The sequence below is a fragment of the Lethenteron reissneri genome, chromosome 13 (genome assembly GCF_015708825.2).
Source record: "Lethenteron reissneri isolate LAM-NWPU_2019-01 chromosome 13, ASM1570882v1, whole genome shotgun sequence".
NCBI classification, from domain to species: Eukaryota; Metazoa; Chordata; class Hyperoartia; order Petromyzontiformes; family Petromyzontidae; genus Lethenteron; species Lethenteron reissneri.
Window position 1 is genome coordinate 11797143 of NC_083791.1, and position 24243 is coordinate 11821385.

General features: G+C 52.8%; 1 protein-coding gene across 1 annotated transcript; it reads right to left on the reverse strand.

The window, feature by feature from the left end:
* Positions 1-1527: 1527 nt before the first annotated feature.
* LOC133341967 (carotenoid-cleaving dioxygenase, mitochondrial-like) lies at positions 1528-17514 on the reverse strand. Its single transcript, XM_061550804.1, has 13 exons — positions 17479-17514; positions 11204-11276; positions 10047-10204; positions 9682-9893; positions 8318-8433; positions 7819-7921; positions 7192-7335; positions 6766-6929; positions 5680-5889; positions 5024-5125; positions 4096-4284; positions 2901-3011; positions 1528-1687 (listed from the first exon to the last, which is right to left on the reverse strand). Exons 2-13 carry the CDS (start codon positions 11267-11269, stop codon positions 1571-1573), a joined length of 1692 nt encoding a protein of 563 aa, XP_061406788.1. The 5' UTR covers positions 11270-11276; positions 17479-17514; the 3' UTR covers positions 1528-1570.
* Between the last annotated feature and the right edge of the window lie 6729 nt (positions 17515-24243).

The following is a 24243-nucleotide window of genomic DNA, read 5'->3' on the forward strand; positions in this document are numbered from 1 at the left end:
ATTTGGGAGTTTGAAGTTATTGCGATTAAATGATGCACGTTGCATAAACTGTAGTCTAAAGAACCTTTTGAATTTCTTTATTCGGATTTGAAAACGGCACAAATAAAATTTAAATTCATTTACAATAAAATATCCAAATAATCGACATTGGGGGGAAAAGTAACACTGCATGGAGTGACATCGACTCGTGCCAACCCAGCCGCTGAAGCAGTCCACCTCGACCCTGCCAGCGGACCGCGTGAGAGCCACGCGGGCGATTGCTTGCGTGGCGATTGTCAATGGGCGCGGAGGGGATTCCGGTTAGCCTCGTCACGATGCCTGGGGGCTTCTCTTTCTGCTTTAGACATTTAACCTTGATTATCAACCGCTGGAAAAAGAAAAAGTAACACTTTGAATTGGGTGTCGATTAAAACATTTTCTGTGCCACCACGTGGGGACAATAACTTGGCACTCCTTGCACAGCAATCTTGCAAGTATAGAAGACATTACAGGCTTAATTCGCTCCCATAGCATAGAACGTTACCCTTTTTACCCAAACAACGTTCTTTATAATATATAACAATGGATATTAATACAGAAAGCTACTAACTACATTATAAGCACTATTAAAATAAACATGGTTAATCCATGCATTAATTAACATACAACAGCCCGTTGTTCATAGGGGAATGGTCGGTAAGCAAACACATTGGGCTCTGTGGAGGCCTGTCATTAAGCGATTAGTCGTTTACAGGGGTGGTCGTAAATAGGGGTTCTACTGTAGATTTTATTTTGGAGTTTTTAAAAGCATACAAAACTAACACTCATGAACAAAGTACAATCGTGTAGTTCACTGCAGAGGTTACTAAGGGCAGTGGGGGGGTGAGGTAGTCCACAACTGGGTTCCCAATTAAGTCTTGAGTCCACCTAGGGGTGGGCCCTGGTACGGCTTTGACTCAACCAGCAACTTGTGTTCAAGGCTTCAAGCGTGGGGAACGGAACAGGATGCTGGGATCCTGGTGCCCTGTACCAATCATGGTCCAAGATCTTTAACCATCGCAGCCAGGGTGGACGTTTGAAGGTTTAAAAATATAAATCCAATTCTTGTAAAAGTTCTGCAAAAGTGTGGCTTAGGATGCAATAAACTATTTTAAAAAAACTAAAGATTAATAGCAAAAGTCACACACTCGAGGAAGTGGGGCTTACGAAAGGTTTCATTACCATTGGTCAAGTCGTACGAGTGTGAAAAGGAGAAATTACTCGGCGCAAGTTCGAGTCCGGCTTCAAATTGGAAACCCAGGCACTTGTTCACGATCTTAAATTTGGAGCTTTCGTGACTGCAGGAATTATTCTTTGTTTCTTTCGGTTAAGTCACGTCTAAAGATAAAATAATAAATTAAAATAATAGCATATTACGACGTTTCGGAGGCAACACAAGTCTCCGTCATCAGGTGGGACAGTCACAGCTGATCTGGCTGTGACTGTCCCACCTGATGACGGAGACTTGTGTTGCCTCCGAAACGTCGTAATATGCTATTTTAATTGTTCACGAATTCATTCCTTCCCTCCTCCGTGGTGCTCCCCCGTTCACTCATATCCCCGGAGCGTATTTGCCATGGAAGCCGTAAGGGATGGCGACTCGAACCTCTGCCCGGGCCACTTCAGCGAAGGTGGCAGCGTCGAGGATCAGGAGGAAGGCGGGCAAGTCCTGAACACGGGACAGACCATCACCATCAATCACCACACTCGGCATTTTCTGATCATTCCCATGTAATTTCTCATTTGCGATGAGATTCCTAGTGCTATCGTTTTGTCATTTGCCATTCTCGTCGATACTGTGCGATGTCATGTACGAGTCTATGGCTTTTGTCAATCCACTGCTGGATGACAGCCCCTCCCCCCCCCCTCCCGTGCGAGTCCTGGCTATTTGCCGGCGCCGCCGCGAGTCGGTGAAGGCAGCAGGAAGCGCTGCCGCCCTCTCCTGCCCACGAAGAGGCGTCATTTACTCATCATCCACTTGCCCTTTTCACCTCCTCCACACCTTTATTCAGAGAACTCCTCTCCAGGCAAACTATTATTTTACCAGGTAGGGCCCACTGGTGTAGTAGGAATCCCGCACCGATTTAACATCAACACGATGAGATAGTTTTTTTTACACAGAATGACGTTAATCACGATATCAGCATCCCACAACCTCGTGTCTCTCCATGTCACCGTCTTGGCGTTTCGTCCACTCCGTTGCCCGAATTCGACAAGCAAATTAAGTCGATTCTTTGGCAGTTTGAACTCCTGCGGTTCACTTGCCACGCAGCTTGCCATGAGGTCTTCTCATCCTAAACTATATTTTACCAGGCAAAGCCCACTGAGCTATGTAGCTCTTTTTCAGAAGCGATCTGGCCACAAATGATAGCTCAACGAAGTGGCTTATCACGTGGAAATTTATAGCAGCAAAATACTCTAAACGCACGTTTCTAAAATTGGGAGGGAAAAACCGGAGGACCTGGAGAAGAATCCACGCAGCCCTGGGGTGAACATGCAATCTCCAAATATACAAGCGTCAGGGTCAGGATCGAACTCACGACCTCCTGGATACCCACGAGGTCATGAACACGCAACCTCCCAGAGGGCAGATGACACCACCGACCCCTTCGGGATCGCCTTCGAGAAGAATCTCCTCCGTCGTAGAAGCGGTGCGTTCACAGCCACGTGCAGGGAGACTGCTCTCCCCGTAGCAACACCACATTCCGCCGACAGAAAAACAAGGTTGTTTTTTTGCCTAAATGACCACAAGGTTTGTCGTGCGTTTTACTTTCTGAAGTGTCTTAGAATCCGGAGAATGCAATACTGCATCGCGCCGCGTTGTCCCGCCGTCGTGGCGCGATCCGGTGGGGGGGGGGGCACGGGGAGGGGGGGTCACGCACCGGGAGGGGCGAGACGACCACGGAGAGGAGCAGCCCCGAGTCCTCGTGCTCGGCGCCCGGGGACTCCACGAAGACCGGCTCGGACGGGAAGTATCCCGGCAGCCTCCACTCCTGCGGCGGCAGCAGCAGCGTTAGCGTCAACATCGGGCACGAGGGCAGCGATTCTCAACTTCTGTTCGAGACTCCCACTTTACTATAACATGTGAGCAGTGTTGCTCATTCTGTGTTGCTTAGCATCCAGGTGCTGGAGCCGGGGGTGACTGCCTGGCTCTGTGCGTCTGGGACCCGTTAAAGTACATTTCTTGAGCGTTAGGATGTTATCTCTCGCTTGCGTATTCTCCAATACAGGCGTTCCTCTTGCCATCTCTCAGCACGCTGCACTACGAACCCGGCAACCCGAGTTCGATTCCCAACCATGGCTGACATCAGTGGCTGGGTCGACTCCATAATAATGTTTTTTTTTTACTTTAACACCAAAAAACACAAACACACAATTGAGACATCACCCGGATTGCAGGTTGGTATTCTGTGGGGTGGGGGGGGGGGTCACACACACTCAGCCCAACAGCCTCGGGGCGGTCACTGATTGTGGCCTCGCCTGCGGTGGGTTCCGAGGCTCCTCGTGTCTGGGCTCCATCACCGAGGAACTCTGCCCCAGCGCGTCGCAGATTCCGCCCACAGCGGCTACTTTCATAGCAAGCCTCGAGGCCTTTTCCTACAATTGATCCTTCCGGTTGCATTTTGGCATCTTGGGATTATTTTACGGTCCCCATTCATTTCCCCTTCACCGCATTTTGATCATTGTGTATTCAAGGTGCTCTCACACCACTTGTCTTCGTGAAATGTTTCCTTTGAACCTCGCGTCGAGAGAGGCCTTCAAACACTCGGCAGAATGAAAAGGGCTCTCGGCGAATAACCGATCGGTGGTGCGCGTCATCGTTCAGGCCGCCCCCCCGTGCCTCACTTCTCCGCTGCTTCGAGGCCCCCCCCCCCCCCCCCCCCACCAAGCCCAACCCCAGCCGCATCCATCTCGGGATTTTGCATGGAATAATTTTTTCCTCCCCTCCCCCTTCTTGTTCTGTGGTCGGTGCAATGTACTGGGCCCACGTTGAGTTAGGGAGGGGGGGGACAAGTAGATACATAATTGAATAATAAAAATCTCCGGCCGAGGTTTGGCCTCGCTGCGGCTGCTCACCGCCGCGATCACCCTGGCCTCGACGTCCACCTTGAGCAGCGACTCGCCCACCAGGTGGCGGAAGCCGCAGCCGTAGGTGAAGCGGTAGCGGCGGCCGTTGTGCCGTGCATAGTTCACGGCGGGGAGCTCGAAGCCGCCCGTGCGGGACAGCTCCTCGTCACTCAGCAGCGCCTCAGGCTCCACCCACACCTGGGAGGGGGGGGGGGGGGCACGCGCACATCACACGCACAACACGCACACGCACACCACGTACACCACACGCACATGCAACACACCACACGCACGCACGCACATGTAACGTACGCACCACATGTAACGTACGCACACACGCCACACGCACAACACACGCACAACACGCACATGCAACGCACGCATACCACACGCGCCAGCCCTCCTTTCGTGCTGCTCGCTAACAGCGCTCGTCCCAACAGCCTGTTGTTTTATTTGTACGTTGAGCTTCTTTGTACTTAGAACTCATTTCGCGCCGTACGTAGCCGACCGTGCTAATCGAAGTTGCGAGGGAAGGACAAACAAACTAAACACAACATGCAGTTCTAACGAAACGAGTGAACTTCAATCTAGATTATGTAAAACGTACATAGCTCCAGTGGCTTCCAAATATCTCAAGCAAGAACATTCCAGACGGACACAAAAGCTCATCCGAAAGCGCTATGCACTTTTAAATCTAGATTGAAAACTAATTTTTTTAGAACTGTTCTTGTGTTTAGTTTACGTACGGTGCAAAAGAAGTTCAACATACACCACACAGCCCCTCGTTTCCTTTCAGCACGAGGCAATACCTTCATAGCGATCGTGTTCCACTACACACATCCACAATTGCGAACACAATGCACGAGTGTGTCACACACACACACACGTGTCACACACATACACACGTGTCACACACACACACGTGTCGCGCATGCACCTTGCTCTTGGTCTTCTTCGGGGTTCCTTCGGGTGTCGATGCCGCCTCTGGCAGGGGCAGCACCAGGCGCTGGAGACCGTAGCGTGGCCCGTTCTGGTAGATCTACACAGCCAGCAAACAGGCAAAGATCCCCCGTGTAACCTTGCCAGACCGTAGGGGCAAGTGCTGTGAAAGCAAGCACCACACCCGGCCGCCGCCGTCTCCCCAGTGACGATGTTTAGACACCGCCACGCCAGGTACCACTCATTTGAGTCAATTCATGGCAGAGCCCTGGACTGGTTCGGATGTCACTGGTGGTGGCCGTGAGCAGGAATCGAACCGGGGTCACCGGGTTTCCAGCACAGAGTGCTAACGACTGTGCCACTGCTCCCCACAAAGACAAAGATCCCCCGTGTAGCCTTACTAGACTGTTGGGACAAGTGCTGTTTTAGCAAGCAGCACCCAAGAAGGCCGGAACGACACCGAATAAAATAATCGTTATCACCGGTGTTGGCCGTGAGCGGGTATCGAACTCGGGTCGCCGGGTTCGTAGCGCAGCGCACTACCCGCCACACCGCCGCTCTCCCCCCCCCCACCGCACGCACACCGCCGCACGAGTCGTCGCTCACAATTTACAGAGGGGAGCAGGGAGGAGGAGGAAGCGGGGAGGGGAGAACCTTCCGCAGGGCGGCGCCCGTCTGCCGCATGTTCACGAGGTGGTAGGCGGAGTAGGCGCCGCTGCCCTCCTGCACGCACAAGTCCACCACGAGGCGCCGGGCCAGGCAGTGCCGCCCTTCCCCCGGCTCCTCCGTCTCCTCCTCCTCCTCGTACGCATTCACGTGGTGCAGGCACACCAAGGGACGGGTCCGAAACTCCACGGGCACGGGCTGGGCGGGTGGGCACATGCACAAAGACAACGATTCCACGTATAACCTTAACAGACTGTAGGGGCAAGTGCTATTAGCAAGCACCTATGAAGGACGGAACGGCACACGAGGGGGTGGGTAGCCAACACCACGCCCTGTCGCCTTTGTCTCCCTAGTGGCGATGTTTACACATCACACTACGTACTCATTTGAGGCCGAGTCGACCTAGGGGAGGCCCAGGACCGGTTCAGATAATCGTCACTGGTGTTGACCGTGAGCGGGAATCGAACCCGGGTTGCCAGATTCGCAGTGCGCTAACAGCTACAGAACCGCCATTCGCCACTAAGTGGCGGTGATGTCACCACGACGCTTGTGCCAGGCTATGTGCACCTTGAGGCCACGTGAAGTGTCGAACGCTCGCTGGCAGGAGGTCACGGAGCAGACCCAGGTGCCACGGGTCGACTGACTGAGACGACTGGCTGATGCACCACCTGTGCCCCCCCCCCCCTACTGTGCCAACTTTATCACTAAACCACGTCGAAAAAAATATATCCAACAGCTACATTACCGCACATGGACACACACACGCGCTAAGACAAAGACCCCCCACCCCCCGTATAGCCTCTAGCAGACTCTTGGGGCACGTGCTGTTAGCGGGTGCCGACAGTGCGCACTTCACTGACTAAGGTAGTGTACGAAGGACCGAGAGGGTGACGATGGATGATGGGGGGGGGGTGCATGGAGAGGGGGGGGGGGAGCTAATTAATTGCAGACGCCAAGGACAGGCACCTGCAAACACTGTGGTTCTTCATGTGGGTAAGGAGGTGGGTGGGTCCGATGGAGGTGGGTCCGATGGAGGGGGTGCGGGGAGGTGGAGGTGGAGGGGGGGGGACGTACCTGTCCCGTGTGCTTGTTGACCACGTGGATGCGCGTGCCGCGCCGTGGCTCGTACACCATTGCCTGCTCCACCGTGGCCTTGTGGCGGAACGGCAAGCTCATCAGCCTCACCAGGTCCATGCGCAGGGGCATCTCCAGGAACACAATGTAGTTCTCCGTCATGCCTGGCCACGCGCAAAAGGCAAAAGACGACCCGTGTAGCCTCCACGGTCTTTCAGAGAGCGCCTACGAAGGCCGACGTTTCGCCCCGCTCCTCTCGTCATCACCAACCGGCACCGACCGGCGTATCGAAGCAGCGCTCGTTACCGACAGTCTTCGCCATCGGCACGGCGCAGGGATCGAGGCCCTCATCCAGCAGTGGATTGACAACAGCAGAATGGCTTTGCGGATTGTGTCTCGAGGTACCGACCCCCAAGTGGGTCTCACCGAAGCTGTGGTAGTACGAGGGCTTGAGCCGTGACGAGGCCGGGATGGACGCCACGATAGTGGCCCCTTCCATCAACGCTGGCCGCCCGTCCGGCTGCCGGCCGCTCTTGCTGGCCGGGATGCGGATGATGTTGTAGCTGGGGCCTGCAAAGGGGACGAGTGGAGGGAAGCAAGAGCCGCAGTCGGAGGGTCTTACAATACGCGGCACCTTGTGGATTCACGCGGCATCTCAACGGGGAACCTCTCCCCCTCTCTCTCCCATGGTGTTGTAGAAAATTCAGTGGCCCATTGAGCCAAAGAACGACGCAGGGAGCCAAGCACTTAAATACTTGTTAATAACGTGCAAGTAATAATGATTGCTATGCCAATTTGAAACGGATCATCAAGATGGTGTAACCTGCAGTCTCCAACTCGCATCAACAACTCCACCTCTCCGGCCTCTTTCACGTGATGTGAAGCAGAGTCATTGCCTAAAAAGGTCACCTATTGTATACTTTTAAGGCCACTGTAATTAACGAATTTTGTGGCCTTGAATCTGCGAGTAGCTGGCAAGAGAGGAAGTGAAGTTGCTGGCCGTGCAAAGCCTTTCGGGGTGGAGGGGGGTAGGAGGGGGGGTGCAACACTCACCACCTTTGCCGAAGCTGTTGCCCAAGTTGTAGGATGTCCCATCGGGGTCCGAGTGAGGGTGCGCCGTCGCCATGCTCACAGCCACCAGGTCGCTCCAGTTCACCTGGCGGGGTCAGATGGGGTCACCGCTAGCCACAAAGGTAAAAGTGCAGCCCTGCAGTGTCTTGATCATGCCGATGCTGGCAAAAGGGCCTCGCGGTTAGAGGGCGGCGCTCCACCGAACCCGCGAGGGATCTTTTGGCCTTCCCTTCCGCACCGACCAGAAGTCTTGGAAGAGATGGGAGTACACACACTTGACCCCGCCGTGCACGACGTGGCGATCGACTGACTTTGGCACTTAGATTTATATTGCTGGGTGGACAGAGGCAGTTGGGTGGACAGAGGGAGGGGGCGGGGGGCGGGGGGAGGCCACGTCGACCCGACAAAGTTGCCGAGCCGGTGACGTCGACCCGGCAAACGTCAAAGGCCACGGCGTGTTCTTCGTCATCGCCGCCATTACCTTCTCCTTGGTCTGCAGGGTCACGGGGTCGATCCTGCGCAAAGACGGGGTCTCAGACATGGCGTAGAAGTCTTGCTGGTACTCCACGATGGACACCAGGTTGTTGTCGGACATCTCTGCACGGTTTGACCAAAGGCAGAAAGCAATTTGGGAAATTAAAAAAACCGACGCACGCTCGTGGATCACGCAACGCTTTCCCATGCGTGCTTGTTTTTGGCATGACAATCATCGGCGGCATCAGTTTCCCGCACCTTTTTTAACCGCGTCCCGTGTTTCTTTCGTTATTGTCGTATTTGTGCTTTGCAGCGCTTCCCGTACGAATAAAGATGGCTTAAAAAGTTATTCAAATGCAGCTCACTTGACACGAGCCTCGTCTATCAAATTGTAATAAAAGACTCGGACGCTTCTCTCTGTCCTGTGTCCTTTATTTGGGTTCGATCTCTTTTCCCTCACGGCACTCCCCTATATACCCTTCGCTCTCCAGCCCCAGGCTGCTGTCGCTCACGTAGCCCACTTCCCTATATGCAGACCCGCTGCCGTCTCGTCGTGCAGACCCCCGCTGCCCAACTCCGCCCTTGCAGACCCGCTGCTCTCTGCAGCCTCCTCGCTGCTCCGGCTGCCCCGGGGTCGGTCACCGTTGGCCGACGGTGCCGATCCTCGTGGTCCGTGTGTGTGGCGATCTCGCCACTCTCTCTCTCACTCTCTCCGCCCTGCGTGTCCTCACACTTTCCCAGTCTCCGATCACTCTCCTACTGCTTCGGGTTTTCCCCTTATAGACCTGAACCCTCTCCCCCACGTGGCATAACTCCTCCCCCCATGACGTCACTTCCAGGAGGTCGTTTACGCCCGCATTACAAAATCACTAAAACTTCACAAGCTCCGAACGCGGCGTGTAACACACACGCGCGGTCAGTTACAAATCATCAAATAATGCTACGTGCTACGAAAATGATTGTCATATGATTGCCATGCCATCAAATGATCGATTTTTCTTATTCAACAAATAGTCCAAAAATATTTTAGGAGCAATGATATACGTGCTTTGGTATTTTATAAACGCAGCTGGTATGGCTCTTGTGGATCGTACAATACCGCAGCACTGCCAGATCGCAGCAACCCAGCACAGAAACAACGAATACCATTTGCCGCTAAGTAGCAGCGACGTCGCCACGAAGCTCGTGCCAGGCCAGGTGCACCTCGCGGCCAAACAGAAGCGTCAACCAAAGGCTCGCCGTGCAGGAGGAAGGTACATTCTAGAAATGTTTGAAAATGTCAAATTGGCGATGCGAATCTCCATATTTTTAACAATCCGCATGCCGCACGCCGCTTTGCGACGTGCGGCACCACCCACGCTCGCCACGCACCTGGGACCCTGAAGCAGGCGAAGAAGTGGTCGAAAAGCGTCTTGCAGGGGTCAGGAAAGGCCACGGTGCCGAACTCAGACACCACGATGCGCTGCCGGGCCTCGTTGCGGAGGTACGAGTCGCTGCGCAGAAAGCGGCTCGAGTAGGAGACGCGGCCATCGTGCACGCGGAAACGGTGCATCAGCGCCATCCCGTCGAACCAGTGGTTGTAGCTGCGATGGGGAGACAGTCCCTCACACGTTAGCCTCCTGGTATGTTACGGTCAAACCACCACACATGACCAAGGGACAACGTATCATCACCCCGCTCACCCCACACACCCTGCTCACCCCGTCCACCCCGCTCACCCCACTCACCCCACTCACCAGTCTGGCCCCACCTCGAAGCGACCGGGCCCGTTGCGGAGGAGGGAGCCGCTAAGCCAAGCAGGGATGCGCCCGGTCACCGTAGCCTCTACGGGGCCCTCCACCTCCTCCACCGAGCGCAGCAGCGGATACAGAGGCAGCAGATCCGCGTCCTCGGCCTAACAACAACAACCTTTCAAGAGCTGCCAATGCACGTGAAGCACGAGATGGTGGTCCTTGATGATGAAAAGACGTCACGAAGCAGCTCTTAAAGAGCCGCTGGTTGCTGGGGACACGGCGAGGGGGACACGGCGAGGGGGACACGGCGAGGGGGACACGGCGAGGGGGACACGGCGAGGGGGACACGGCGAGGGGGACACGGCGAGGGGGACACGGCGAGGGGGACACGGCGAGGGGGACACGCGGCGTAGTCTTCTGCTTCAAAACAAGAGTGGTGGAGGGGGGGGGGCGTGTGCCGAGGTCGCGGTTGGCTACGTAAGGTGTGAAAGAAGTTCAACGTGCGTACACGCGGTCCGAATTTAACAAATCCGTTCAACCACTCCGCCCGGTAGGTGCCCCATTGGAGATTGCCACGAGGTCGCCCCTCCTGGCGGACTGACATCCGCATCGTCGAGGTCTACTAACGACAGTTTGTGACGTAGTGTCGTGCACGTGTGTACACGTCACAGTCGCACACTTTCTTTCCCGCCTGTTGATTGGCCAAACAGAAAATGTGCAATCGCGTATGTTTACACAAAAATAAGTGGTTTTATATTTAAACATTTTTTTAAGTTTAATTACAATAAAATCTATTTTAAACTATCTGAAAGTCCAATTACAATTTAAGAAAAATATTTTCTCCGCTAAAACCCACGGAGAAACCAATATCAACCACGGGGGTGATTGTATCCCCTCGTTTAACAATTTTACAAATAAAACTTAACTCTTCCGTTGATTGCAAGTGTAATTTATTAATCATTGTAGAATAACAGTTGCAGTGATTTTATAACGCTGTGTCTTTTTACGTTTCAAAGTCTAAGTTCATGCGAAACTGTTGGTGCGGTACGAGGAATGAGGGCGGGAGGAATGAGGGTAGGAGGAATGAGAGGTGGAGGAATGAGGGCAGGAGGAATGAGGGTAGGAGGAGGAATGAGGGCAGGAGGTTCATCACGTCCTACCTTCTGGAGGTGTCGTGTTTGCGGCTCCCCGCCATCCCGTTGCTCGCTGATCACCGTCGGCTCCATTGTGTCCCTGGAGAAGGTCGGGTCAAGGTTTACACACAGACAGTGGTGGGGCAAGGTGCGTGTGTGTGTATGGGTACGTGGGGTGTGTCAGTGTGTGTGTAGCGGTAGTTCAGCGGTGTGCATTGTGCTGCACGCCAAACCCAATATCCAGAGTTTGATTCCCGCTCACGGCCAACACAAGTGAAGATTATCCGACCCGGTCCTGGGCCTCCCCTAGGTCGACTCGGCTTCAGTGCGTAAATGCTGCATCGCCACCTCAGGAGACAAAGGCGGCCGGGCATGGAGCTGGCCACCCACCCCCTCGTGTGCCGTGCCGGCCTTCATAGGCGCTACTCGCTTACAGCACTTGCCCCCCGACAGCGTGTTTAGGGCTACGAAGGGGGATATTTGGCAATTATGGGAGCGGTGGCACAGTGATCACGCTCACGGGCTACCGTCAGTGGCAAATATTTGTAGCCAGGTCAAAATGCCTAAATACTGCGCCACTGTCCTGTTCAGTCGCTCGCTCTCGTCGAGAGAAAGAGAGAGCGGGCGGGCGAGCGAGGATGCATTCTCTCGGTAGGGGAGGGGGGAGGCGATGTTGCAACTCCGCGAGATCCCAACCGAGAAATTTGTCCGCAACCTTCAGCATCGAGGCGTTTCGCCAACAGCAGTTGCGTTGCCATTTCCTCAAAAGCGGCCAACGCTCTACCTTGTCCTCATCTGACCGCCTCTCATCTCGCCACGGCTCTGTTATTGGTCTACATTCCTAAATAATCTTAGCTCCGGCTACATCTAATAGTCCCTCCAGATCTTGCATCCATCATCACGATGGGATCGTACGAGTCGAAAAGGCCGACGGGATGAGCGTTGCAAATTAAGTCTTTTTAATCATTGTCGTGGCGCAGCCGGACCTGGCGGTGCACGGCCACAGACACTGTGGGTGCCTGGGGAAGGAGAAAGAAGTAGTAAAGCAAAAGCTTCGGCCCACAATCTGTTAAACGGGCACCAGATTCGAAACCAATTCTGATTTTGCCCCTACCCCACCCTAACTCCCCCCCCCCCCCATTGGGCCGGCACCACCACAGACCACCAGCAGCAGCATCATCATCAAAAGGCCCTCTGCCCACAGTGCGCAGCCTTGCCAAGATCAGTGACAGAACTCCACGAATGGGGCCAACCTCCAAGCAGCAGTGCAGTTTCTCTGCGGGATGGAATGTCTCCCGTGCATCCCCAAGTCGACCCACTACCCCCCCCCCCCACCACCCCACATGTGCGTCTTTGTGGCTTCGTGGGCTCCACTGCCGTGTCACCAAAGCAGCGATGATGATGATGATGGTCACTGGACGAGTCTCCTGCGGTCGCGGTGCACGGCACGTGCAGTCCAGCCCTCCTAGCCCACCCACCCAACCCTAAGCGATATTACACAACACATCTAGATAGGAGAGATGTAGCACGCTATACATGTTGTGTTATTTTATTTAAAACTTTAATGACTGCAGGGATTCATATTTTTGGTTCTTTTGGTAAAGTCACGTAGAAGGGAAACAATAAAATAATAAAAATATAAAAAATAAAATTCTCACGACGTTTCGACTGCAACACAAGAAATCATCATCAGGTGTGAAAAAACACGGCAAGAAAATTTGAAAAAAGTGGCGGTTTTTTCATAACGTCAGCACCACGGACAGCGATTTGGAAGTTGTTCAGATGGACGAGTCCATCTATCTTCTTGGTTCTTTCGGTAAAGTCACGTAGCAGGGAAATAATAAAATAATAAAAGTAAAACATAATACAATTTAATTCTCAGCGATAATTTTATTTTATTGTTTTATTTTTATTATTTTTCTCGCTGAGAATTTTATTTTATTATGTTTTATTTTTATTATTTTATTATTTCCCTTCTACGTGACTTTACCGAAAGAACCAAGAAGATGAATCCCTGCAGTCAGGAAAGCTTTAAATAGTCCATCTATGTTGAACTTCCTTCGCACCGTACGTAGACAAAAAATGAGGTGCAGCAGTGCGGGATGAGAGTCGTGATGCGAACAAGTTGGAAACGACAGATTCATTGGATAGACGTAGATTCAAAAGAATGTTCCCAGGTTAGTTAAAATGTGAATAATTTGAGATAATAGAATGGCTTTTTTTTCTTTTCAAAAAACCCGAGGCCCGTTGAGCTCCTTGGGACGCGAAGCTTTAATTTGTTCTGTGTACGGACAGATACGAAGGTTGTTTATTTGATGTCTCATGCTTTGCCGTAATTTCTATTCTCCACAACCACGTGAATGATTGCGTTGTGTTAATCCTACATACAATAGGCAGTAGTAGCGACTATTTACTGACTCTATACATCCCTACATACAGAGTCGGTAGTATCTACTACACCACTCAACGTACAGAGTCGGTAGTCTCTACTACACCACTCAAGATACAGAGTCAGTAGTATCTACTAGACCACCCTACATACACAGTCAGAAGTATCTACTACACCACTCGACATACAGAGTCAGTAATCTCTACAACACCACTCGACATACAGAGTCAGTAATCTCTACAACACCACTCGACATACAGTCAGTAGTATCTACTACACCACTCAACATACAGAGTCAGTAGTATATACTACCCCACTCAATATACAGAGTCAGCAGTATCTACTAGACCACCCTACATACACAGTCAGAAGTATCTACTACACCACTCAACATACAGAGTCAGTAATCTCTACAACACCACTCGACATACAGTCAGTAGTATCTACTACACCACTCAACATACAGAGTCAGTAGTATATACTACCCCACTCAACATACAGAGTCAGCAGTATCTACTAGACCACCCTACATACAGAGTCAGTAGTATCTACTACACCACTGGACATACAACACAGTCAGTAGTATTTGCACACATTGGGGGGGGGGGGGCGGCATCAGTGGGGGTGAGGGGCACCTGACGCTCTCTGCGAGGCATCAAAAGTTTGCATTAACCGCACACACGTGTGGCAAAAACAAGCTAACAACAAACATGCTTCTGAAAATAGTCGATCATTGAATAAATTATCCGGCGTCCAACATTAACCGTCTAAACCGGCAAAACCCGCGCTCCAAAGGCTGTAACTAGTCGGGAGATCTTCAAACACGCGTGTTGTGTTGAAGCAAGAGCTTAGGTACCGTCCATCGCCACATGCAGTCTTCCAGATTAGTGACAAGTCGACTCAACACAGTAACTTATAACAGTATTTTTGTCCGTCTCTATGTTTATTTATGCCAATTTCATGTAGGAAACCCATTAAACACGCACACAAAATATACACACAACATTTAAACGCATATCTACCAAAAATGTGATGGTGATTATGATGATTAGTGATTATCTGGCGGTTGTGAAAATCGGGGCCCCCTCCCCCGTCAAGCCACTGGATAATCAATGATCGACTGTTCATGCATTTTATTTTGAACGGAGTGGCCTCACCAGACACAGCAGGCCTTCCCGCGTGGCCTTATTTTAATGTTTTAACATCTTATCACCCGCTTAATTACAAGAAAGGGTAAAACCCATTCTTACTTGTCATCGTTTCCCTTCCCCCACCCCCACAATACTGGCAACGACAAAAACCTGTCCCCATAGACACACACACACCACCTGTCCCCATAGACAACAACCGACATTCGCCACTTAGTGGCGGTGACGTCACCACGACGCTTGTGCCAGGCTATGTGCACGTTGAGGCCATGTAGAAGTGTCAAACGCCCGCTGGCAGGAGGTCACGGGGCAGACACAGGTGCCACGGGTCGACTGACTGAGATGACAGAGATGACTGGCTGATACACCACCTGTGCCCCTCTACTGTGCCAACTTGCTGTGCTTTAGCCACCCGGCGCTCCGCTCGTTGTTGTGAGCGTCGCTCCTCTGCCCTCCGTTGTTGTTGGAGGGCGACTGCCTCCAACTGCCCAGCAGCGTCCTTAACGAGCCTCCTCCACAGAGGCGGATCGCGACACCGCTGGTACCAGTCATCGGCAAGTCCACTCAGCTCCACATCCTCCTATACCACATCACTCCATCTCTTCTCCAGCCCGTGCCGCGCCCGTTTAGCCCCCTCTATCTGGCCGAACAAAAGCTGTTTAGGCATGCGGTGGCTGGGCATAGACACACACACACCGATGAATGTGAAACTTCGCTTCCTAGGAGGTCCGTCGAGGTGCCAACAAAAGTGGGCGCCGCACGCGTTCTGTCTGTACGGGGGGGGGCCTGGGGTCGCGTGGGTCTCGCCAGGTGCTCCGTGATGGGCCGCACGCGAGCAACAAGAATTGGCCGATTGTCACAACTCAGGTGGTGGTCCAAGGCCCCGACGCAAGGTCGACACGATGGGGTTTCTGTTTTGTTTTACAGAATGAACATTAATCGCGATATCAGGGTACCCCACAAACTCGTCCTATGGTAGAATCTTTTCAAAGTCGCCGTCGTGGCGTTTCGTCCGCTCCGCTGCCTGCATTCGGCACGCGAATCAAGTCGATTCATTCCCAGTTTGATCTCCTGCGGTTGACTCCACACGCAGCCTGCCGTGAGGTCTCATCCCAAACTATTTACATTTCACCAGATGAAGCCCACCGAGCTGTACAGCTCCTTTCTTCAGAAGCAACCTGGCCACCAATGATGATAGCTCAACGTGGAGGCTTGTCATCACGTGGACAGCAGGTAAAACCTCGACACGCGTGTTTATTATTGTGGAGGGGGAAACCCGGAGGACCCGGAGAAAAATCCACGCGACCACGGGGAGAGAGAGAGAGACACCGCAAACTCCAAAAACACAGCAGCAGCAGGCGTCAGGGTCGGGCTCGAACCCACGACCTCCTGCAGACCAGGCGAGGGAGTTAACATCTCACAGCCACCGCGGGGCCCCATCCCTCCTCACCTCCGGCTGGCCGAGTTCGATTCCCGCCCACGACCCATCAACAGTGACGAATATAGAACATCGGTCCTGAGCCCACCCTAGGTCGACTCGGCCTCAAATGAGCACGCGGTGTGCAAACATCGCCACTAGGGAGACAAAGGCGGCCGGGCGTGGTGATGGCCACCCAGCCCCTCGTGTGCTGCTCGCTAACAGCACTTGCCCCAGCAGCAGGCACGAAGTGGGATGTGTCGTTGTAGGAGTCCGTGTGGACTCCGCACTCACACGCGCTGCGCTCCGCGAACGGTCTTCAAATGCTACGCCGGTGGAATCGTGAAAAATACTCCTCGTGCCAGATGGTTGGCGGTGATGATGGTGGTGGTGCCGCTATGCTGATGAAGCTGGTAATGGCGATGAACGTGATGATGCTGCTGCTGATGCCGATCGTTCTGCTGACATCGCTGCTGATGTTGGCGATTCTGACGCCGCCCATGATGTCTACGACGGCGGTGTTGTTAGCGATGCCGATGTTGTGAATGATGATGCCGATTTCGATTTAAAGCTTTCGTGACTGCAAGGATTCGTCTTCTTGGTTCTTTCGGTAAAGTCACGTAGAAGGGAAGTAATACAATAATAAAAATAAAACATAATAAAATAATTCTCACGACGTTTCGGCTACAACGCAAGCAGCCGTCTTCAGATGAAGAAATGCCGATGTTGTGAATGATGATGCCGATGTTGTGAATGATGATGCCGATGTTGTGAATGATGATGCCGATGTTGTGAATGATGATGCCGATGTTGTGAATGATGATGCCGATGTTGTGAATGATGATGCCGATGTTGTGGATGATGATGCCGATGTTGTGGATGATGATGCCGATGTTGTGGATGATGATGCCGATGTTGTGGATGATGATGCCGATGTTGTGAATGACGATGCCGATGTTGTGGATGATGGCGATGAATGCGGGCGGGGAAAGAGAGCGGAGTGACCGAGTTTGGATTATTGTGGTCGTCACCGCTTACACGAAGAGTTGCCTGCATCGTCTCCTCCGACCTTTGAGATTACAGAAGCTTAATTCCCGGTACGGCTGGAAGTCTGTGATTAAAATAAAGAGGCTTCATAGCTCATCGGATTTCTCCGGTATAGATAAATATTCTGATTATTCTCAACGATGTACCAACCAACACGTGTATCCCCATCTACAAACGCTTTATTTGGAAACGGACATGAAATTCGTGCCGATACCAAAACACAGTATCGACAAAACAACACAATGACCATCATGTACGTGCCTGCAACGATTCTTAAACAACAGCAACCACAACAACCAACCTCTCGTGTCGCTTCGCTCCTCCGCTCTCTCCAACTCGATCCACGCGATGTCCTCACGCCACCCACTCCCCGCTTTATAGATTCTCTGCCCTCCAACCCCGCCCCTCTCCACGACGCGTCGCACGCACAGCTGCGTGTGCACATACGCAGCAAGTAAACAGCGGACGACAACAACAACAATAACAACAACACTCATTCTGACTTACACAAACACAAGAGGTGATGGAATAAACTGCGTCCATTAGTTATTCTTTCACAATATTAGTTTGGCTGTTGACATTCCATATCTTATCAATAGCTTTTTATCTCTGCGTGAATTTACTTTTAAGATTAAGAAGTTTTAGATTAAGACGCTTAAGATTAAGACGTTTAAAATTAAGATGTTTAAGATTAATATGTTTGTTTTTTAAACGACTCCCCGTGAAGGCGCCAGCCAAAAAGCCACAGGTGTGGATGCCAACGAGCCACCGCCTCTTGTTCAATCAAATTAGTTGTGGTCGGTGACGCCGCTGGCAGTGGGGAACAACCACCACCACCAACAACAACCACCAACAACCACCACCACCACCAACCTCCACCACTTCCATCTTCATTTCAAGGGGGTATACAATCTGGATGTGCCCCTCCCGCCCCTCCCCAGGACCCCCCCCCCCACCTTGATACAAGGCAAGAGACGTTCTCTGCGAGCAAGGGGAGCCCCCCTAAGACGAAGAGACACTGCGAGAGGGCAGAGCTCACTGGCAGTGGTGGTGGTGAGGAGCGGTGGGGTAGCGGTTAGCGCACTGCACGACGAACCCGGCGGCCCGAGATCGATTCCCGCTCACGGCCAACACCGGTGACGATCATCTGAACCGGTACTGGGCCTCCCCTAGGTCGACTCAGCCTCAAATGAGTACCTGGTGCGGTGTGTAAACATCGCCACCGGCGAGACAAAGGCGGCCGGGTGTAGTTTCGTGCTGTGTCTAGTTTATTCTCATCCCCCCGTACCTGCGATGAGCGGAGTTCAACACACGTGCGGACACGCGAAGCGCACGAAGCCACCTCGACGCTGGGGACGCTCCGTAATTCTCCGGATCAAAAGACGTCGCCTGTTTCTCCACCTCGAATTTGAAGCAAAAGGTTGGGAAGGCGACTCGTCACGGACACGACATCGCTGTTCGCGTCATCGTGAAGAAGTTGCTCATCAATCTCGTTGCTCAGAACGATCCTCCAGAAGAAATAAGACTTCGATCAGCCTCTCCCGAGTTCAAAACAGCGCACGAGTTCACCGTTTTTTGTTGCTGGGTACTAAGTGGTATTTTTATTTCTTATGCCTAAAAACTATAGAAAATGGATATGATTCCCCACAAACTCTTGTGCGCCTTTTTTTGGAAAGCATCGACTCCTACCACGTAAAGCGATGAAACCTGTATATCATACAACAATATAGATATCATACAACAGTATAGATATCATACAACAGTATATACATAACGTTATATAACAGAACGTTTTGCTGATTGGCTGGAAGGAGCGACTGACGCAGCGTGCGCGTTGCTCACTGATTGTGAGTCATGATTACCAACAGCACGAGACGTCGTGGATCAGAAGCACGTGCATTAACTCAGACAATGGGAATTGTAATTAAAACAACGGTCACTTACGCGGATGATCGTGGAGAGGTGTGCACGCTTGGAATGGCATCGAGACACAGCAACGGGTGCTCGTAGACAACCAACACAGATTGATGGGATTACATCATCAGCTGCGGCTTGGCGAGACGCGTCACCAGCAGGGATTGAGCGCAGATGGGTAAGAACGCTTCCAACAGGACGTCCACCAAAGACAAAGATCCCCCATATAGCTTCAACAGACTGTTGGGGCAAGTGCTGTGAGCGAGCACTTATGAAGGCCGGTACGGTACACGAGAGGGAGAGGCTGGATAGCCAATACCACGCCCAACCGCCTTTGTCTCCCCAGTGGCCGTGTTTTTGCACACCGCACCAATTGCGGCCGAGTCGACGTAGTGGAGGTCCATGACCGGTTCAGATAATCGTCACAGGTGTTGGTTGTGAGCGGGAATCGTTCGCCGGGTTCGTAGCGCAGCGCGCTAACCGCTGCCACGCTGCCGTTCCCCGTCCAGCAGCAGCAGCAGCACCGCCACAAGCAGCAGAAGCAGCAGCAGCATCAGCACCACAAGCAGCATCATCAGCAGCTCCGTGTGCAGGCACTGCTTGGATCTCAGGACCAGCGGCTCTGGGGAAGCCTACATCCAGCGGTGGATTGACCATGGCTCATTGGTGGAAATGGCGGCGGGGGGGAGGGAGACTGATATCTATTCGTGCCTCTGGACGGGAGGTGATAGACGGGGCTAGGTGACATCATTGGCACAATCAGTCACGTCGGGCTTGGCTTGCAGGGGGGCCTTCAGGAGGTTCTGCATATTGGTGCGGCGGTTTATTGTGAAAGGTACCCCAGTAATTGGCCACGAAAAAAGTTGACTTAAAATGTCAGCCGATTAATTGACTTGGTCGACGTCTTGTCAGCAGCGTGGGCAGCGTGGGATCAGCTGATCCATGGTTTTGTGCCAACCGTGCCAACTTGCGACTAGCACAGTAAGCTACATACAGTGTGAAAGAAGTTCAATATAGGTACATTGTGACCGCCGGGGTCACATTGCGAGCTGTTCTTCACTTTCCCATGGATGAAAGAGTTGCCCGCGTCTGCCACGTGCTGTTCCGCACGGGGTTAGAGGTCGAATCCCGGTCGTTGTTGTGTTGGGTCTGTAACGAGCTTGCTTGTTCGTGACGCTGCTGGTGTGCTCCTATCGTTTCCGTGAATCGTTCATTGTCGTAACTTGCTGATCCCGTGCCCCTACTGGACATGTGCGAAAAGCAGCTTCATAGCTCATCGGATTCCTCCTGCAGTCTGAATAAAAGATGCTGATTCTGGTGCGGTGCCACGATTCGCGACACGTTTCTTTCCCGGGCAGAGGGTTCTCGCGTCGAGGGCTTCCGCCCCTGTCCCAGAAGGAGGACCGGGACTTGAGGCGCGACTTTGGGTTTAGGGTTTGGGAGCTCCTCGTGGACAAGTGGCTCTGGGTTGTCCACGATCCTCTGGCACATCCGGCAGGTCGGGGCGTCTCTGCAGATCTCGGGCGCCGCGGTGGCTATGAGATGCAAACTCCCTCGCCTGGCATGCAGGAGGTCGTGGGTTCAATCCCGACCCTGACGCTGCCTGCTTTATATTGGAGATATGTGAGACCCAGTTTGTGAGCTATCCACTTGCAGGATCATTCTTGTCGTAGTCCCACTCAGCATGGTGGCAATCGAAATTTCCAACAAATTCAACTGGGGGGGGGGGGGGGGGTTGTGGGAATGATGGTAGGGCAGGGGTAGGCCGCTCTGCAAGTTGGTGGTTTGTAAACATTTGTGACGGTGAGACGCCCGATCGTTACCGTGGCCGTTGACGTCCCTGGATGTCTTGGGTTCCTCCAGCATCGTGGCTTCTCAGGTCACGGTCTCATGTCAGTGGCTGAGCCCCACACGGCGGCGAGTTGACAGAAAGGTGGTGGTGGTGGTGGCGGCGGTGGCGGTGGCAGCGGCGGCGGTGGTGTGTGGTGGTGGTGTGGTGGTGTGGTGGGTGGTGGTGTGTGGTGGTGGTGTGTGGTGGGTGGTGGGTGGCGGTGGCGGCGGCGGCGGCGGCGGCGGCGGTGTGTGGTGGTGGTGTGGTGGTGTGGTGGGTGGTGGTGTGTGGTGGTGGTGTGTGGTGGGTGGTGGGTGGTGGGTGGTGGTGGCGGTGGCGGTGGCGGCGGCGGCGGCGGCGGTGGTGTGTGGTGGTGGTGTGGTGGTGTGGTGGGTGGTGGTGTGTGGTGGTGGTGTGTGGTGGGTGGTGGGTGGTGGGTGGTGGGTGGTGGGTGGCGGTGGCGGTGGCGGCGGCGGCGGCGGTGGTGTGTGGTGGTGGTGTGGTGGTGTGGTGGGTGGTGTGTGGTGGGTGGTGGGTGGTGGGTGGTGGGTGGTGGTGGCGGCGGCGGCGGCGGCGGTGGTGTGTGGTGGTGGTGTGGTGGTGTGGTGGGTGGTGGTGGTGTGTGGTGGGTGGTGGGTGGTGGTGGCGGTGGCGGTGGTGGTGGTGGTGGCGGTGGTGGTGGTGGTGGCGGTGGTGGTGGTGGTGAGGTGGCGGTGGCGGTGGTGGTGGAAGCCGCTCGTCATGAACTGGCTCTCGACGTTATTGTCGATGCGAGTCCCGCATGAGAAGTTTCACTTCGTGCACCACGAGGTCCTCAACGTCGAACTGTCCACACTCGTCTCTACCGACAGCTCCGTGGTTTTGGGTTTGACAGTGGAAGTGGCCATTTGCACGGACAGTATAGCCAGGGCCGCCCATAAACTAAATAAATTAACTTTTTTTGTATCAGGTATGGCCCACTGAGCTATATATATTTTTTATCCAGAAATTACCTGGCCACAAATGATAGCTCAATGAAGCGGCGTATCATGTGGAACTGTCTAGCAGCCAAATTCTCTCAACGTGGAGGGGAAAACCCAGAGGACCCAAAGAAAAATCCACGCGATCACGGGGAGAGACGTGAAAACTCCAAATATACAGCAGCAGGCGTCAAGGTCGGGATCGAACCCACGACCTCCTGTATACCAGGCGAAGTAGTTAACATCTCACCACCGTGGCGTCCAAAGTGGAGTGCGGGGCATGTCCCACTGTGTGTCCATCTGACGCCTTCAAGCTAAACCGGAGACATCGCATCTGACACCGTAACGTCCAAGCACGGGGCCTGGGGCGGTCACCCCGGTTCGCCCGTACCCTTCGGGGACGGCTTGGCATCTATAGAGTCGCTATTCATGCTAAACATACGGCAGGTCGTAATCCGGTAGCAAAAAAGGTGGACCGTAGAAGAGGGGTCACAAAAACTGGACTGGAGTTGATAACACTGGTCAACAAAAAAAACATAATTTTCTGGCCTGGACTTTTTCAGCTGTTTTAGACTAATTCAGGGTGCTGATTCCAAATCTGATCTCAGATTTGCTCTATCACATCTCATTTTTATGCTGTCGGCATACCCCATTTTCATTGATTTTACCCGAAATTTACTCTGTCACTTATGATTGCAAGTTGTTGCGAGTCAGTGACTGCTTTAGTGTTAAAATATGGTGCTGTATTTTGAGGATAGTGTGTTTATAATATCATTTTATGTAGATATCCACATTTATTGAAAATGCAATATTTGATATCTCAAAAACCTGATGTGATAGACAAAAACTGATGCCAGATTTGGAATCAGCACCCCAAAATTACCTTAAAACCGTTGGAATACCTTATGCCAGAAAAAGTGTGTTGACCAGTGTAATCACCTCTTGAGAAACGATGCATTGCATAACGCTCATATGAAACTCTCTCCGTGCCAACTCAAAGCTCCCACTGAAATTGAGCGATTGCACCCCAGACTCGTCTGAGCAGGGTAAGTATGGGATTCGTTATTCGGGACGACAGATTTAATAAACACATCACCGTGAATTGACATGTGTTAATAGGTCATGCGCTGTGAGCAATGGCATGTTCTGCCAGGTGTGCAAATATGTTGGCTTCAAAACACAGAGGTGAGGTCAGAAGGGCTCATAAAGGCATGTGTGGGCATTCACGATATTCTGCAAAGCCACATACATCCACGCCTTAATTCATAAGGATTTTCCTTCATTGGGCGCGCAAAAGATTTGGCATTTTCAAAGCACCTCGGCACATCTCATCTCAACCACTGCATCGCCCTGAATAATCACAATCAGTCCTTGAGTTGTCCCGGCATGTGAACCCAAGGGTGTGGGCGACAACCCTTCATTTGATTTGCCTTGACGGCAACGACGTCGTTATACTGCAGCAACATTAAATCAATATTTTAGTCGGTGATGTTTATGATGCTGTTTTGGCAGTGGTACACAAGAATAAATTACAGTAACAACAAAAAATACTCAACAACATTAATCAATAACACTGCCTTTGGAAGAAAAAAATATGATAGGCAACGTTTCGTGAAATGGCCCTTCTATTTACTTGGAACGTCGCCTATTATATAAGCATGTGAGTAGTGATAATCGTGGTGAAGGGAGATGGTGGTGGTGGTGGTGGTCGTGGCGGTGGTAGTGGTTTGAATGGTGGTGGCTGTGGTGATGTGACGATAGTCGTGATGGTGGTCTAGGCAGTGTTAGTGATGGTGGAAATGGTATGTATTGTAATGATGGTGATTATAAGTGGTGATGGTAATGAAAAGTAGTGGTTATATGATGGTAGTGGCAATGATTGTATAGTGGTACTGGTAGGAACCTCCTGGTTCCACCAGCCCACAGGGGATTATTGTGTCCGTCCGTCGTGCATCAAAAAATGGGAGGGGTGGGGCTGGGTGAAGAGGGGAGGGTGGAGAGGGGCTGGGTGGGGAGGGTGGGGAGGGGCTGGGTGGGGAGGGGAGGGTGGGGAGGGGCTGGGTGGGGAGGATGGGGAGGGGCTGGGTGGGGAGGGGAGGGTGGGGAGGGGCTGGGTGGGGAGGGGAGGGTGGGGAGGGGCTGGGTGGGGAGGGTGGGGCTGGGTGGGGGGTGGGAGGGGTGGGGCTGGGTGGGGAGGGGAGGGGCTGGTCACCCCGTGGTGCCTTTGTAGAGGTGATACGCGCTGGTATTAAAGATCGTGGGGTAGCGCGTGGTGATTGGCTGTGTGTTGGTGACGCGCGCTGACGGTGAGGGATCGTAGGTCAGCGCGGGGTCATGGGTTATGTGATGGTGATTGGCTGTG